At 30.6% G+C, this 16,115-nt stretch overlaps 1 protein-coding gene and 1 pseudogene across 1 annotated transcript; both read left to right on the plus strand.

Annotated features, from left to right (window-relative positions):
• The first annotated feature begins 514 nt into the window (after positions 1–514).
• On the plus strand, positions 515–8,294 carry LOC149513811 (uncharacterized; annotated as a pseudogene).
• Positions 8,295–14,120: 5,826 nt separating this feature from the next.
• On the plus strand, positions 14,121–14,534 carry LOC149513812 (S-protein homolog 1-like). The gene has a single exon (XM_089748115.1). It carries the CDS (start codon positions 14,121–14,123, stop codon positions 14,532–14,534), a length of 414 nt encoding a protein of 137 aa, XP_089604241.1.
• The last annotated feature ends 1,581 nt before the right edge of the window (positions 14,535–16,115 follow it).

Consider the following 16,115-nt stretch of genomic DNA (forward strand, 5'->3'; position numbering starts at 1 on the left):
AATAATATATTATATTTTTTAGAATCATGCAGTAGACATCATACCCGGGAAAGCTATTATATTTTTAGAAAAATATCATCACCTAAACATTATTAGAGAATCACTACTAAGATTTCTCTAAAATATCATTATTAAAAAATTTTATTCATATCTTTATTATATGCATAAACAATGTATCAACCATGAATTTAAACATGAGATATTAAATTAAAATAAGAATGAGAATCTAAACAACAAAAGAATTAACAATACATAAAATTAAACTTATAATTGAATTTAAACAATCATAAATAAATTATAAAATATAATTAAAATCAAACACACATAAAAATAAATAAACTTTATTAAAAACATATTTTATATTTTATATTTTATATTTTAAAAATTTACTTATCACAATATTCTAAATCAAGAAAGTTACTACTTTATTTTTATTATTATATTCATATCAAGATTAAAAGAAATATATGAGATCCATTACTATCGTCCCACGTCATCCCTTTTTACTGCCTAAATGGTGTTAGTATTCCATTTTAAACCAATCCATTAAAAATGCAAAGAAGAAATAAAGAAAGCCACAATGGTCCCCTCGCCATGGCCTTTGTTTCTTCTTCATATGTGGCTTTCTTTTTTTGACACTATTTCTTCATAATGAAAGAACACAAGCAACCTACATGCAGCAAGCAACGCCTCATACAATGACTACAAACCAAGAAGAGAAAACAGTGACACCATCAAGGTCTCCCAAGTACACCCATTACCACCCTGCCGTCCTTGAGACACTACCTACATATGACATCTTTTCTATTTCATTTAAAAAAAAAAAAAACCACTCAATATGAAACAGTGAAGAGACACTCAGCTTTGATAACAAGGACAACAAGAACCGAAACTAGATGGCACAAACTAGTAAAACAAATCAAAATGGCGTAAGCTTTCCTACAAGTAGATGCATGGAAAATAAACCATAAGCAAGGGACATGTTGAAACTTTAAGTCTCTTTAAACACATAAGGCAGCAAACATATGAATGATGGAGCTTTAAGACATGCAGCTTGAAACTTCATGGCTTGTACCAGAACCCACACGTGAAACTAAGAGCTGGAAAAGAAAGAAAAATTCAAAGTTTTAGACATTTCTTCACCCTCTAACAACTTACCTCCTCACTTTAGAAACCACTTTCGGTTAAAGCCTTCTTTCCACGTCAAAATGGGATGGACTGTATACATAAAAACATCCAAACCGTGACTGCTTATGGAAGCTAAGCAGCACGGTTTGGCAGCAGCTTTCCAGGTCTCTCTTTTTTCTTTTTTTCTTTTTTTCTTTTCAACTCATACTAACTAAAGGATGACCATGAAAGATGGAAGAGAAAAGGATTTGGCAAGACTTTATGGGATGAAGCCGATTGCTGCAGCTGCCATTGGAAGAGACAGGGAGCATTCGGCCAAACCAAAAAATCAGAGCTTCATCTCTTTTGCAAGAACAAAATAAAACAGAAACATAAATCAAACACAAACTTTATCAACAAATAGCAAACACAAAACATACAAGGAACACATGAAAAAAACTTTGTAGAGCAGATTATGGGGAGTGCAAGATGGCATGAAAATAAAGAATAGAAGTACCAAATAAGCGCCCTTAAATGGCTGCTCACCTTTGCAACCTTACTATTTTCTCTTGGTTTCTCTCCCTTCTTTTTTTCGCTCCTTTTTTTTTTTTCAGAAGCTTCCTACCCCCCTTTTTTTTATAGCTCTCTCCTCCTCTCTTGCCCTGCTCCAGCAACTTCCACCTCTCTTTTTGTTCGGCAGACCCAAGGAATGCCAAATTTTCATCTTACTCAATGAGGGCCCTTGGATGAGATTTCATCCAAGGGCCACAATTCCGCCTGTTCTTATTTCCAAGGGGCCACCTTTGGCCCTTGGATTAAAAGCATTAAAGAATCCAACAGCTCAGACTACCCACAGCAAAGGTTGAATCTTTATGCCCCTCCAACCCATGGAAAAGACTATTTTGCCCCTTAATGCAAAATTTTGAAATTTGTAGTTATTTTCTTAGAAATCAAGGTTCCCTGGCCATTTTTGGGATTTTAAAACATAAAAATAAAAAAATATTATAAGATTATGATCTGAAAAGTTTCGTGAAATTCTGAGCTTGAAAATATCAAATTACGAAAATACCCCTATAAGGGTATTTTGATAATTTCACACTTCTTTGGGTACTGATATGATTTCAAATGCATCAAAAATCATGAAATATTATAGAACTAGGATCTAGAAAGTTTCATGAAATTTTGATCTCGGAAAGACCAAATAATGAATATACTCTTATAAGGGCATTTTGTTAATTTCACACTTATTGAGGTATTGCTCTGATTTTAAATGCATAAAAAATCATGAAATATTATAGGATTAAGGTCTGGAAGGTTTCACGAAAATTCAAGCTCAGAAAGATCAAATTACGAAAATATCCCTTATAAGGGTATTTTGGTAATTTAGCTTTTTTGGGATACAATAAAAATTTTGATGTTTTGAAAAAAATTTCAAATTCAATTTAATAACACCCTGATTTCAATGAGATTTTAAAATTTTATAATTAATCTGAACAAAATCCGATGTCTACAAGCGTTAAGCAACTATGCTTTTAAGCTACTTTGTTGATTAAATTGGTTTTCAATGATCTATTTTCATGCTGCAGATGTTAAATGGTTTTTAGGTCTTTCTTAGGATTACGTTAGTAACAATTATGTTTTCTCTAATTTTGGATATCATTTTTAACTTAGAATATGGTGTTGGTTGAGGGCACACGCAATGGTGCATTAAGCTAGCTCTTATGATTAAAAAGCCTAAATATCATTAACTGAGCTTAAGGGATGTGATATAAGATTAATTTGCAAATTACCCTTCTTGTCTTGAAAGTTTGAAAAACTAAGTGTAAATTAATAGGCAGTTAAACAAAAAAGATTTCAGCTTCAATCTTATTAATTACAAAAAATTCACCCTTAATTTTAAAAATTCAAGTGATGTTTATAGGTTTAATTAGTGCTTAAATTCAGAATTTAAGATGAAGTTTTTATCATAGGTCGATTAGGATAATTAATTTCTTTATCATTACTATTAATATGCATTAAAATAAAAGATATGCTCTTCTGTAACGTGCCATCAAAGATAGTAGCATTAATATGTATTAAAATATTCTTTTTAAGATTTTTGATCCCAATTAACAAAGATTTTGTAAAACGTAATCTACAAATATTCATAAATAGCAAACAATTAATTGTCTACTATTAAAAATATAAATAAATAGCTCAGCTCAAACAGAAAGAAAATAGAGAAAATTAAAAACTAAAGAGGAAGTAGAAATTACTAAAATTACATGCACATTAAAGAAAACCCAATGCATTACCTTAAGTACCTGTGAATAAATGAACACGTGAATTTCGCATCACATACTCAACAAAGTAAGTGTCAATGTGGCATGGTCAGGAATTTGTATAAGTGGCATTAATATTAAAATATTATTTTTTTGTTTATATTTTTTTATTTGATATAACATTGACAAAATTAAATAGAGAAAAATATCACACAATATAATATAAATTTTAAATAAATATATATTTTCTTACAATTTATCCATAATAAAAATTTATTTCAATGATTTCTGATTCTACATAAAACTTTTTTTGTAACTTTTCTATCGTGCCGATTAAAATGTAAAAAAATAATACAAGTAGAAGGATAATAAAATATATTTTTTAATTTTTTTATAGTGAGATTAAATTTGTACTATCAAATAATTAATTATCTATGAAATAATTATTACATCAAGCACATCAAACCAATAATCATTTATAAATTAGATCAGACTCGTCATGAGAAAAACCACACTTAATTAGTGTGATGACAACAAAGTGATGAAGAAAGAATTTTAATAAGAAATAAACAAAAAAATTAAAATTAAAATAAAACTATAAATGTTATTAATGAAAAGGTAAATTGAAATATATGTTAAAAATTTTTTTCGAACTCAATTGTTAATGTTTTGAAAATTTCTTTTAAAAAATTATTAATTACTGCGACAAAGCAAAGCAACTTGAGTAATGTTTCACAAACTCTATTATATTGGACATTGTTGCTTCCCTTAGAAAACTTTGGAATGCTTTTGTTACGGAATTAACCATCGAGTTCCCTCGGTTTGAGAAAAAAAATTATGTAGTTCCCTATGTGTAAATACTAAACTTAGCAATGATAAGGTAAGCTTTATCGATTGAGTTTTTCAACCATCGAAAGAAGTTTTATAGGTTGGGTATCTCAACCAATATAGAAAGCTTTATAATTTTGAGTATCTCAATCAAGAAAGCTCTACAGGTTAAGTTTTTCATCAAGGAAAGAAGTTTTATAGGTTAAGTATCAACCAATAAAGAAAGCTTTATAGGTTGGACTAAGTTAAATGTTAAATGTGAAAGTCTAAGCATTTTGAATTAGCAAGTTATTGAACTTGAAAATTTTAGCCTTTAAGAAATTTTCAGACTTCGATTAGGTTCTACAAGTTAGTAAGCTTAAAAGGCTTGAACCATATAAAATGTTTAGCCTTTGGCGAAAGTTGAAAGTGAAAGCAAATAGACATTCTTCCATTTATTAGAAAGCATTTGTCAAGAAAGGCTAAGATATCTACTAGTTTATATAAGTCATGTTGAAAATGAATCTTAACACAATGTTAAAGCATCTGTAGATTGCATTACTGAGGCACTAGAGTCCCCTTTGTGATGTATAATGCTGAAAACTTTGAGTTCACTGCAGAGAAAATGAAAAAAAAAATTGTAAAAGCATTTAGGAAGTTTATGCAATATCTTTTAGAATTTAGCTCAAAGTGGTGGAAAAGGCCTTAGTTAGGTCTTTAGTGATAAAAAAAGTAATTTCATATATATAAAAGACTAAAAATTTCATTTATGACCTTACTTTTTGGAAGCTACTATCAGTTATCGTGGTGTGAAGCTTTCTTCACTAAAATTTCTTTTCTGCTCTAAGTTGGTTAAAGAACCAAAGTGAACAAAATTTTATTGCCTGTTGTTTTCATGGTCTTTTACATGACACCTAGTCATTTTCCAAAACGTGTTGTGTATTTCTTTCTTTGAAATTTTCCAAACACTGCTGGGTCAATTTGACTAGATTGCTTGAAGAAAATTTGTATTTATCCGGTTTTCATGCTTTAATAATTTTTACTTGTATGAAATATTCACTATCCCAGCTTGGGTGCTGTCTCTATTGCTGTTAGTTAACAAAATGATTGTTGAATACAGGAGCATTACTTTTTGATGCTTTGCTGGGGCTATCAGGGTTCTTTGTTACATCCTGTGATCGAAGAGTGCGTAATGATTTGGCTCAGCCTTGTCGAGAATTATGCCTCTGTTGCTGTCAGCGGGGTATAACTCTGCTTGTAAACTTCGATGGATGTTGTTGAATTATACTGTCAGTTTGATATTTTAGCATTCATCATTAGTTTTGCTAAAACTTTGTCAACTTCATGTCGTTGATATACTAAAGGAGAATGCTTAAATCACTTAAATAGGGCTGCGATTTATCACCGTCGACCTTATCTTCTCTTTCTCTTCCTTCGACCCCTGGTCTGCCAAATTTTGTCTCATGATTGGTATAGTAGAGTTCATTTCATTTTTATCTCTATGGTTACACCTTAAATGTCTATATATGCTTGTCTGCAAACCTGCAGCCAACACATGCACAAATACGTGGAAAGGAAGTGGCAATTTGCATCAAAATTTGTTCATGTGATGTTCAAAACTTTGCATGTCTTATACTATGTTTCATCTCTTTAGTCAATTACCCAATAATGTGCAATATGCAATTTACTAATTCATTGTGGAGGAAATGGTGGGTTTCCTTCAATCTGAAAGGAAAATGTACGCTCAAACTGTCAATTTTCATATATTTGGAGGCATCAAATAATTTTGTTAATCCTCCCCTCTTTCCCTCTTTTCTCTTTACTGATATGAAATGTGTCAATTATTTGTCCATTTATTCAAGACAAAGAGTAACATTAGCAATCCTTCCTAAGGTAGCAAATTGTTGTTCTTTAACACAAAAAAGAACTCCACTTTAACCCTTTCACTGTTTTTTTTGTTTTTTTACATTAACATCCTCTACCTATGCTCAAATCAATATTTTATTTATTTATCCTCCTAAGGTTTACTGTGCTGCTGTATACATGTTTTCAAATTGGAGCATTAAAGATAGCTCAAACCGATGATGTCTTTGGATGTTCTGTCATGTAGCTATTACTGTATCTCTGATTAATCGGCACTCACCTTTTCCTTCTTCTCTTTGCGACTTGTCACATTATGCATCTTTGTTTTGCTTTCCTTTTTCCTTTTGGTCTTGTTATTTATTTATCATGTGCCATCTGCACATTTTAGAAGAGTCTACCCTGAGTTGCACTTCAAGTTTGAAAATTATATTGGCTTCATTTTTGCTCATTGTATTATTGACCTAATTCTAAACCTTCCACTTCTCTTCCTCCTTCCCTTTCCAGTTCTCCTTTCATCAGTTAATCCTTGTGTTATTGGGGTGCCATTGTTATCGCTGCTGACACTGGACTGGGTTAATGGGGAAACAGAATATAACTTCAAATGGTCTGAAAAAAGTTTTACTAGGATCTGATTTACTTTAGAGCAGGTTGCATTTGCTTCTTATTTATTTGAGATACTAGGCTATTGAAGTGGTGCTATTGACGGTGATTAAGTACATAAAATGTTTCTGGGAAAATGGAATATACTTTAAATGGTCAGAAAGATGTTTTTAGTATTTGATGGATACTGCGATCTGATTTTTTTTAAGGCAGGTTGCATTTGCTTCTTATTTCTTTGATATACTACGATATTCAAGTGGTGCTAATGATGGGGATGAAGTGCATATAAATATATATGTACATATATCAGTAATTAATGTATGTGAGTAAGTTATTAATTTCCTTATTTTCTGACTCTTGCAAAATGTGTGCTGACTGCCATTTACCTGACACTCTTTGCATGTGGGACGGACTGTACTTCCTGCTTTTGAAGCTGTGCTAGTGCTGCCACTGAATGTGGTTGCCTAGGAGGTGCTGGTAAAGCAGGGCTGCATTATTAATCGTAATGTCATTGATTGAGCTCGGACTATTTAGTGTGATTGGGATATCTTACAGTGTATTAGTGGCTACAATGGTTGGACAAAGGATTTGGCAGCGGCACTATCACATGCTTGCTAAAAGAATGCTGAGAAAAGTAAGTAGCATTGACATGTCTTTATCGTTGGTTCACGTAATTAATGCTGTATCATTAACTGCAGTTCTTTGGGTCATTAGGCCAACTAGGTCCAACTGAACAATTTGAGGAAGTTAATTTCTAGGTGCTAGTTTATAGCTGAATAAGCCACCTCTATAAGAAGACGAGAAATGGAAAAGACCGAAAATTATTATCTTGTCCCCGTTTGTTTTAGGGTTAGTATTTCTATTGACGTAATGGCTTCTATTATGGAACAGGCAAAGGCTTCGTTTAAGTCGTATTTTCGGGTTGACTCGAAATTTTGATGTTTAAAAATAAGTACGCTAAATGTGGCAAAAGAAGATACATTACATTTCTCTGTGCCTGGCAAGGATACTCATATTTGGGTCCTATTTCTACATTATTGTTTCCGGTTCATGTGAAGTATGCCAACAACGCTTAGAGGTCCACCTCTGCTCGTTATTTATGTACTGTTCATTTTGTAAAACTAAGGTGAAGTAGATTCTGAGAGCATGATGTTCTCCATTCAATTCTCAGCCTTTTTATTGGTTCATCTGTTAGTTATTTATAAATTAGCTCCCAAAATATCATTTGAATATGCTGCATCATTTTTTTGCTTCATTATTTGGTTTAGGTCGTTTCTAAATTGCTATACAGTTTAACATAATTCAGTTTTATGTGTACTATATTAGGAAAACGTTATTGAGGATGTGGATGGTGAAATGACTGGATCTGACTGGTCTCCTCCTCCTCTCCCACTTGAGCATATCCGGCAGCCGAAAACACTTGGCCGTCTGTGAGTTTAGAATTGTATATTTTCATTGACAAAAACAAAATAATCTAAAGATGGGAGTGGCTCCCTGATTTGGTAGGTCAGTCTTCACTATAGGCTTATGAATCAACTTACCCTACAAAAACGAGTTTTAATCAGTTATCAAGTAATAAAATTTACAAAGTTTGTCAATATCATTCTGTTAGAAGTCTGTGAATGATAATACGCGAGAAAGTCTTTTTTTTTTTTTTTTGGTTTTCCATATTCCTGCAATGTTTACCGTTAGTTTCAATTCCACGAGGAAAATGGAACATAATAAGATAAGTAATAACTGACAACATGTATTTCAAAGACATTCCATGCTAATGGCTTCCTGCCAAATATTAGTAACCTTGTAGAGATCCATTCTTCTTTCCCTGAGAGTGGTTCCTTATGTAACCTAGTTCATCCAAATCAGGTGTGTGTTTGCTGGAGGATATGTACTCATTGTTAATGTATTAATGAAGCTTGAATGTCCTGCTTTGTATGTTTACTGATACCTTCTCACTTTTCATTTGTTGTTGTGTGTGTCCAATTTTTCACTGTCTTCCATACTTGTTATGACCATTTATATACTTAATATGTCATTTTTGCATAAACCATGCCACCCTGAAGATTGTATGTGCTTTGCGTATAGATAAACCTGAAACCAAGGTATTTTTCCATGTCTAGAACTGCTAGGAGGAAAGATTCGGACACTAAAATGAGTAAGCAACTTATGATATTTGAGCCAGTGTTTAGTATTTACTCTTTTGAGTTAGGTTTAGGTTTGGTTTTTATTTTGCTGCTTGTACACTGAGAGGGCAATTGAATTTGGGTTGATCTCTTCAGAGTATGGATGCATCAGTTATGGATTCCTGACTTTTCAAGTTTAGACGGATCGGATTTGGAGTAGTTTAGGCCCATTTTGGTGGCATTGGTCGTGAAAGCAATTGCAATTGTAGTTCCTATATGTTTTGGTGAATTGAGAACAAATATATCAAATGAGATTTATTTGCACATAGCACATGGCTATGGGGGATATAGAATTGTTTTATTTTGAGTGTACATGTACCAGGATTTAGCTTTAGTTATTAAGAATTCCATGACAAGAACCCAAAATGCGAACTGTCCTGGTGAATCCCACGACATGTGGCCGAACTGCTGAAAGAAAGGAAATGACGATTCTAGTCTTGTCCCAAAAACTGTCAAAAATTACCAACCACGTGGTTGACATGTGCAAACACGCTTCCAATCCATTTCACGACAAAATCAAGAACCTAAGGACAATTACATTGTAAAATTTAGTTTATGGGACATTATCATTCTCATATTTTATCTTTAGATTTATTTCACTTTTGGATTTGGTGACGAATTAGGTTCAAAATGTTGATTAAGCTCAGCAGATTATTGAGAAACAAAAATTAAATCGTTTTATATAACGAAAATTTTTTATTCGCCTAATTTGTCCTTCCCTAGAACAACACCATGACAAATGTTATATTAGGCCAGACTTATGAGACCCAACAGAAAAACGATGCCTCAAAAAAAAAAAAAATTGTGACATGTCAGCTACTTGTTTTAGCTAAACTTTGTCCTGAATGGCATGCATCACATCTTAACAACTGTCGAAGTTCTTGACAGGCAGAGGTCTGAATGAGATCCATTCAGTTTACCTCTACTCTTTTTTCTTTGTCATTTACTACCTCTTTTCTGTGGCTTATATTAATTTGAGTGTTGCAGAGTGTTCAGCATCTTAATTTCGACTTGTTCTGATTTTTTTTTCTTTACTTTGAAAAATTTGACAAGCTCACCAACTCAACATACAATAAATTTTGCTGTCATCAAACCTAAAATTATATCAACAATCCTCTTCCCATTTAAAATATATCTCTTTCATTCTTTTTTTAGTTTTTATTTTTTAGTTTTATAGTATTGGATGTGTTGATTATATGATTGTAACTTCTTATAAGCAATACATAAAGTTTTGATCCTAATGTAACAAGGATTGCTTACCTTTTTTTAAGTCAAAAAATTTAAAAATAAAACTAAGAATGAGATTCATTTTGATATTACTTTTAAAAATATTCTAAACATTTGATCACATTCTGACTCATTGAATTTTTTTTGTGAACTTTTGTTTACAAATGGAATTTTTTTTAGTACAAGTGGAATTAATTTATGTAATGAATTACATATGGCATATATTTTATTTTACATGAAAAAGAACACTAAACTAACTTACTTGTCTAATTGTCTAAGGATCATAACTTTTCTCCAATTTTGAGCAATGAATTTCTCAAATTAATTGTTCATAAATAAATGTACGTGAAAGAACCAACAACTTTTTCTCCACATCATTTGTACTGCTACTTTTTAGTTTTTAATCTGTTCACAACGTAAATTTTACTGTTACATTTGCTTCGTAAGTAAAAAGTTTACAGTGCCCTTGGAGCATAAAGCATAAGTTTTGCTATCTTTATACTTTAAAAATAGATAAACAAATGATTAATTTGAGACAATTGCTAGTTGATTTAATTGAATATTTACCCTAATTCAAACTCAAAACATTGAAAATCTACTACTACTATACTTTTAATCGTTGTAAAAGGAAGCCTGCTTGCATGCTTCATAATTGTCAAACAAACATTGTACCTGTCATTGGATAGGAAACTGAAAGCTAAAATAAACCTATGAAATGCAGAGCATGAACCTGGTGGGCTGAGGATGAGGGTCGAGGGAGGCTCCCGCTTTCATGTTTTTCAGGTTTTACTCCGACAGGCCCGGTTGTCGTTCTCCCTTTTAAAAATATAAAAAGTATCCTGAACAATTCGAAGTCCATCGGATTTTAGAAACCGACAAAGCCACTAAGGCACTAAAGTACCCCCAAACCAAGGAACCTTGATTCCCATGTTGAACATTTAAAATATATACTCAACACCACCTGTCAGCCTCATCCACGAGGTCTCTTCCTCCTATAAATACTTCGCTGATTGTCCATAGTTTCATCCAGATTTTCACAGAATATTTTTTTCAGGATTTTCGATCAGAGAGTTAGAGATGGCGGATATTGCAATGCTTGTTGCTGAGGAGTATGAAAGGAGGGTCAGGATTTCAAGAAGTAAAGTTGGGGGTGAGAAACAAGAGATTAACTTGGTTTCTTGTGTAGCAGTTTTGGGTCAGAAGGTGAGGAGCAAAATTGGGCAGGAAAGAATTGAGGTTGTCAAGTTGGCTTTAGAACCAAAAAGCGAGATTGGTGTTGCAGCTTTCAATGGAGCCTCCTCTGCTTGAAACTTTTTCTCTTCTTTCTTTCTTTCTTTCCAAAATCCTTGCTCCAATGGAGTTGTAGATTAAAAAAAAAAAACAAAACCCATTTTATTGTGTCATTTTGATTTGTAAATTCTGGTCTTTGTTAAAAAGCAAATTTCTGCTTATGGTGATATGATCCTGGGTTCTAACTTGGATCCCAAATTCCCAATGTTCCTGCCTGTATTAAATGGCTTATCTACACTACCATTGACTAACAACTCTTAAAACCAACTTTTGCCTACAACTCCAACTTGAAAATCCCTGCTACAGCTCATCCGAACTGCCATTAACTAACTAACTAACTTCAAAATCTGGAAACTGGAAAAAAAACTAACACACATCACAGGCAGAAACTTTTCTTCTTCCACCTCCCTTTCCAAACCCTTTCTTTCTTTCACAACCTGAAAATTTCAGATTTTAATCTCTCCAGATTCTATCTTACCCTTTCTCCAATTCCAACCAACTGTACTTTTCTATCTTCTTCCTCTATCTATTTTATCACTCCCCACAAAGCCATCAACAGCGCATTTGGCTCTAAAATATCAGCAAAAAAACTCCAAGTCCCAACCACTTTGACCTGTCAATGTTGAATTTTTTTTTTTTCGGTCTATTATTGTTCTCTCTGTTCTTTCATTTCTTTGCTCTTTATCCCTCTCTCTCACTTTCTCATGACTCGTGTTCAATGGCCATAGCCAAAGTTGCGCTAGACCCACACCCCACGACTCAATAAATTTTGTTGGATTCAAAATGTTCCTTAAATTTTGGGTATGAAAGTTTAAATTTTAAATTGTTGAAATTTGGATTATGAAATTTTAAATTGTTGAAATTTGTGAAAGCTACAAAATTTTGGGCAGTTTGTATCAAAAGCCGAACATCGAAAAGCAGCTTCTAAAAATTTTATCAAACAACTGAAATTTGTTTTTTCTAAACTAATTTTTCATTTAAAATATATTTTTTCGGAAGATCATTCCGGGTTACCAAACGAATTTCATAGAAAAAAAAAAATGATGCTGTGCCATTATCATGAATAAATAGTGGCTAAGCTTGAAATTATGATTTTTGTGTGGCACTTTTTTTTTTAAATTTTACTATAAAAAATTTTTTTGAGTATGGTCAATAATAATAACATCTTTTAAAAAAATAGGAACCCCTTAGTAAAAGATTAAAAAAAACAACAATGAAAACAAAATAAGCATAAATAAGCAATCGAAAACACAAAAAAGCATCAAATGTTTTATCTTAAAAACGTATATCCAATCTAATACATAATAATTAATATAAATATATAAAAGATAAAAGTTTTATCTCTTTTGGAAATCTAAATTGTCTAAATTAGTGCTTTTTATATTTCTTTAACTATTATATTAGCTTTCTTTTTTTAATATTTTTTTGTTGATGATTAGTTTAAAGATAATTGGGAATATATGGGGAAAGTCTTTCACCAGTGGTGTCACTATAATAAAAGTTTATTTCACTTTTGGTTTGTACTATATGTCATGTAAGAAACTATAAGAAATTGATGGAAAATTTCATTATTATTCCTGCTAGGTTAATGCTCCTAATCCAACTCCAAGGTAATTTTTATTTATATTTTTTATATTTGATACATAAAAAATGTATTATTCCATGATGATAATAAAAGTATTTTAAATTATTATATTATATTATAATTGTATAATTTTGTATTTTTTTTAGGTACAAGTTGAATATTGAGTCATATGATAATTCTGAAAAGGACGATATTCGTACAGTTCAATACAAAAGCTAAGAATTTAAGTAATAGAGATATCGATGATCTTTATGAAATATTTGCTAAGATATTGAGTTAAAAATTATTTTAATATTATTTAATATTAAAATTAATCGAATGATATATTTATACTTATGACTTAACAAAATGGAGATTATAAAATCCAAGAATGATTATGATTTTAAATTTAAATGTCAAAAGGGATAAGCATAAACTTATTATAATGATTATATTTGTAGCTAAAACGCAACAAAACTTATGGCAAATCTTATTGCATCACATTCAAAGCAGTTTCTTTTCATTTCTTTTTTTTTTTTAGAAATCCTAAATTCAACTTCTTCTTTTTTCTAGCTTTTTTCATTTTTTTTAATTTTCTTATTATTTTTTTATTAACAAATGTAGACCCCCAGATAAATTGGGGTGTCTACAATAATTTGTATTTAATTTCAAATTTTTTATTAATATTTTTATTTTTTTGGTTTTTAATTAAAATTTACCGTTTGTTTTTTTTTCCAAAACTATTTTAAATATTTCAAAATATTCCACTGAAAATTGAATCATATAATTGTTCAATCTATTTTTTTCTTAAATGAAAATGATTAAAATGGGTAACAATTATAAAAACAAATACACACATTAATTACATATGATTAAAGGAAAAAACTAATAATAATTGTTAAAGTTTTAGAAATATTATATAATGCTGACGTAAGCAAATAAAAATATATTAATATCAGGACTCAAATCAAAATATAAGAATTTATTTGGATACAATAAAATAATAAAAGCTTTTTAAGAAATTTATGATATTTCGAAGATAAGAACTAATTTATTCACAATGTTAATTTCCATATATGACTTAATTCACTTTGTAAAATATACTCTATCCAAAATATACTCTAATATGAGCTAATACTTGCATCAAGAATTAATTCTTCAACTATAAAATGAAGAAGTAACAAGAAACTCTAACATAAAAACAGCAAAGAAATCAAAGAAATGGGCGTTTCAAACAAATTCATGGCCATCCTACTTGTAGCAGCCATTGCCTTAAGCCAAATCAGTCTTGCTCATGCGGGAAAGAGATATTATGTTCACATCATCAATGGGTTGAGCAACAACGAATTGACTATACATTGCCAATCCAAAGATGACGATTTAGGTGTGCACCTATTCCAAAGGTCCAAAGAATGGTATTGGACATTTGAGGCTAACTTTGGGGGAACGACACTTTTTTGGTGCAACATGAGTTGGGCAAATCACCATGGACGTTTCGATGTATATTGGGTCAATCGCGAATTGCTTGATAAGTGTGATTTCAAGGAGTGTTTTTGGAAAGCAGAAGATGATGGGTTATATCTAAAGAACAACAAAGACAATTCATGGATTCTGATCTATAATTGGGATTCTTGATTCTGTTTTTCGTTATTTTGTATGATCTTTCTTAACATTCACTTTTATTAATAAAAAAAATGAATGAAGAGAATAAAGCTATTTATTTTATAGTACATGCTCTTTTATTTTCTCTTTAGGTTTCTAATAGGTTTTATTTTTTTTCTTTAAACAAAAAAAAAAAGTTTGTGTTCTTCTAACAGCAAGCAAATTCATGAATATTGTATCGGTAATAATATTATCTTTTAAAAAAATAGGAATCCCTTAGTAAAAGATTAAACAAATACAACAATGAAAACAAAATAAGCATAAATAAGCAATCGAATACACAAAAAAGCATCAAATGTTTTATCTTAGAATCGTATATCTAATCTAATACCTAATAATTAATATAAATATATAAAAGATAAAAGTTTTATCTCTTTTTGAGATCTAAATTGTCTAAATTAGTGCTTTTTATCTTTCTTTAACTATTATATTAGCTTTCTTTTTTTAATATTTTTTTGTTGATGATTAGTTTGAAGATAATTGGGAATATATGGGGAAAGTATTTCACCAGTGGTGTCACTATAATAAAAGTTGATTTCACTTTTGGTTGGTACTATATGTCATGTAAGAAACTATATGAAATTGATGGAAAATTTCATTATTATTCCTGCTAGGTTAATGCTCCTAATCCAACTCTAAGGTAATTTGTATTTATATTTTTTATATTTGATACATAAAAAATTTATTATTCCATGATGATAATAAAAGTATTTTAAATTATTATATTATATTATAATTGTATAAATTTGTTTTTTTTTTTAGGTACAAGTTGAATACTGAGGCATATGATAATTCTGAAAAGGGCGATATTCGTACAGTTCAATACAAAAGCTAAGAATTTAAGTAATAGAGATATCATTGATCTTTATAAAATATTTGCTAAGATATTGAGTTAAAAATTATTTTAATATTATTTAATATTAAAATTAATCGAATGATATATTTATACTTATGATTTAGGAAAATAGAGATTATGAAATCCAAGAATGATTATGATTCTAAGTTTAAATGTCAAAAGAGATAAGCATAAACTTATTATAATGATTATATTTGTTATAAAGTTATATAATCTAGATTATAACTCAACTGTTGTCAAATCATAGATTGCTATTTTATCTATCTCTTCGCTTCTATATATGCAATCTATTGGCTAATAAAGTAAAATAACACCTACTTCAAAGATAACAAGAAATACTTGAGAAAGAATTTCACTTCTTTGTAAGTTTCATTATTATCATTTTTTTCAAGTAAATAGAAAAAAAGGCAACCCCTTTTTTTTCCTTTTTTTTTTTCTTAATTTTCCTTTCTTCTATAATTTGGACTGTGAAAATAGAATTTTGTTGGGACTTTGCCCATTTTAAGATGAACTAAGGTAGAAATTTTTTTTGGGTTTTTCAATTTTGTTCTTGATCATCGTTTGATATGTTCTTAACATATTCTTTATTTTCTGTTGAGTTGCCTAGCAAATCTGATAGAATTAAAGTAGGATATCCGCTTTGTATTGCAGCTGGCTTTACCAACATGTTTCCTGCTCGGAGGTGTGGGTCCCTTAAC

This window comes from Durio zibethinus, chromosome 18 (assembly GCF_047325235.1).
Source record: "Durio zibethinus cultivar Kanyao isolate XHJ-2024 chromosome 18, ASM4732523v1, whole genome shotgun sequence".
Taxonomy (NCBI): Eukaryota; Viridiplantae; Streptophyta; class Magnoliopsida; order Malvales; family Malvaceae; genus Durio; species Durio zibethinus.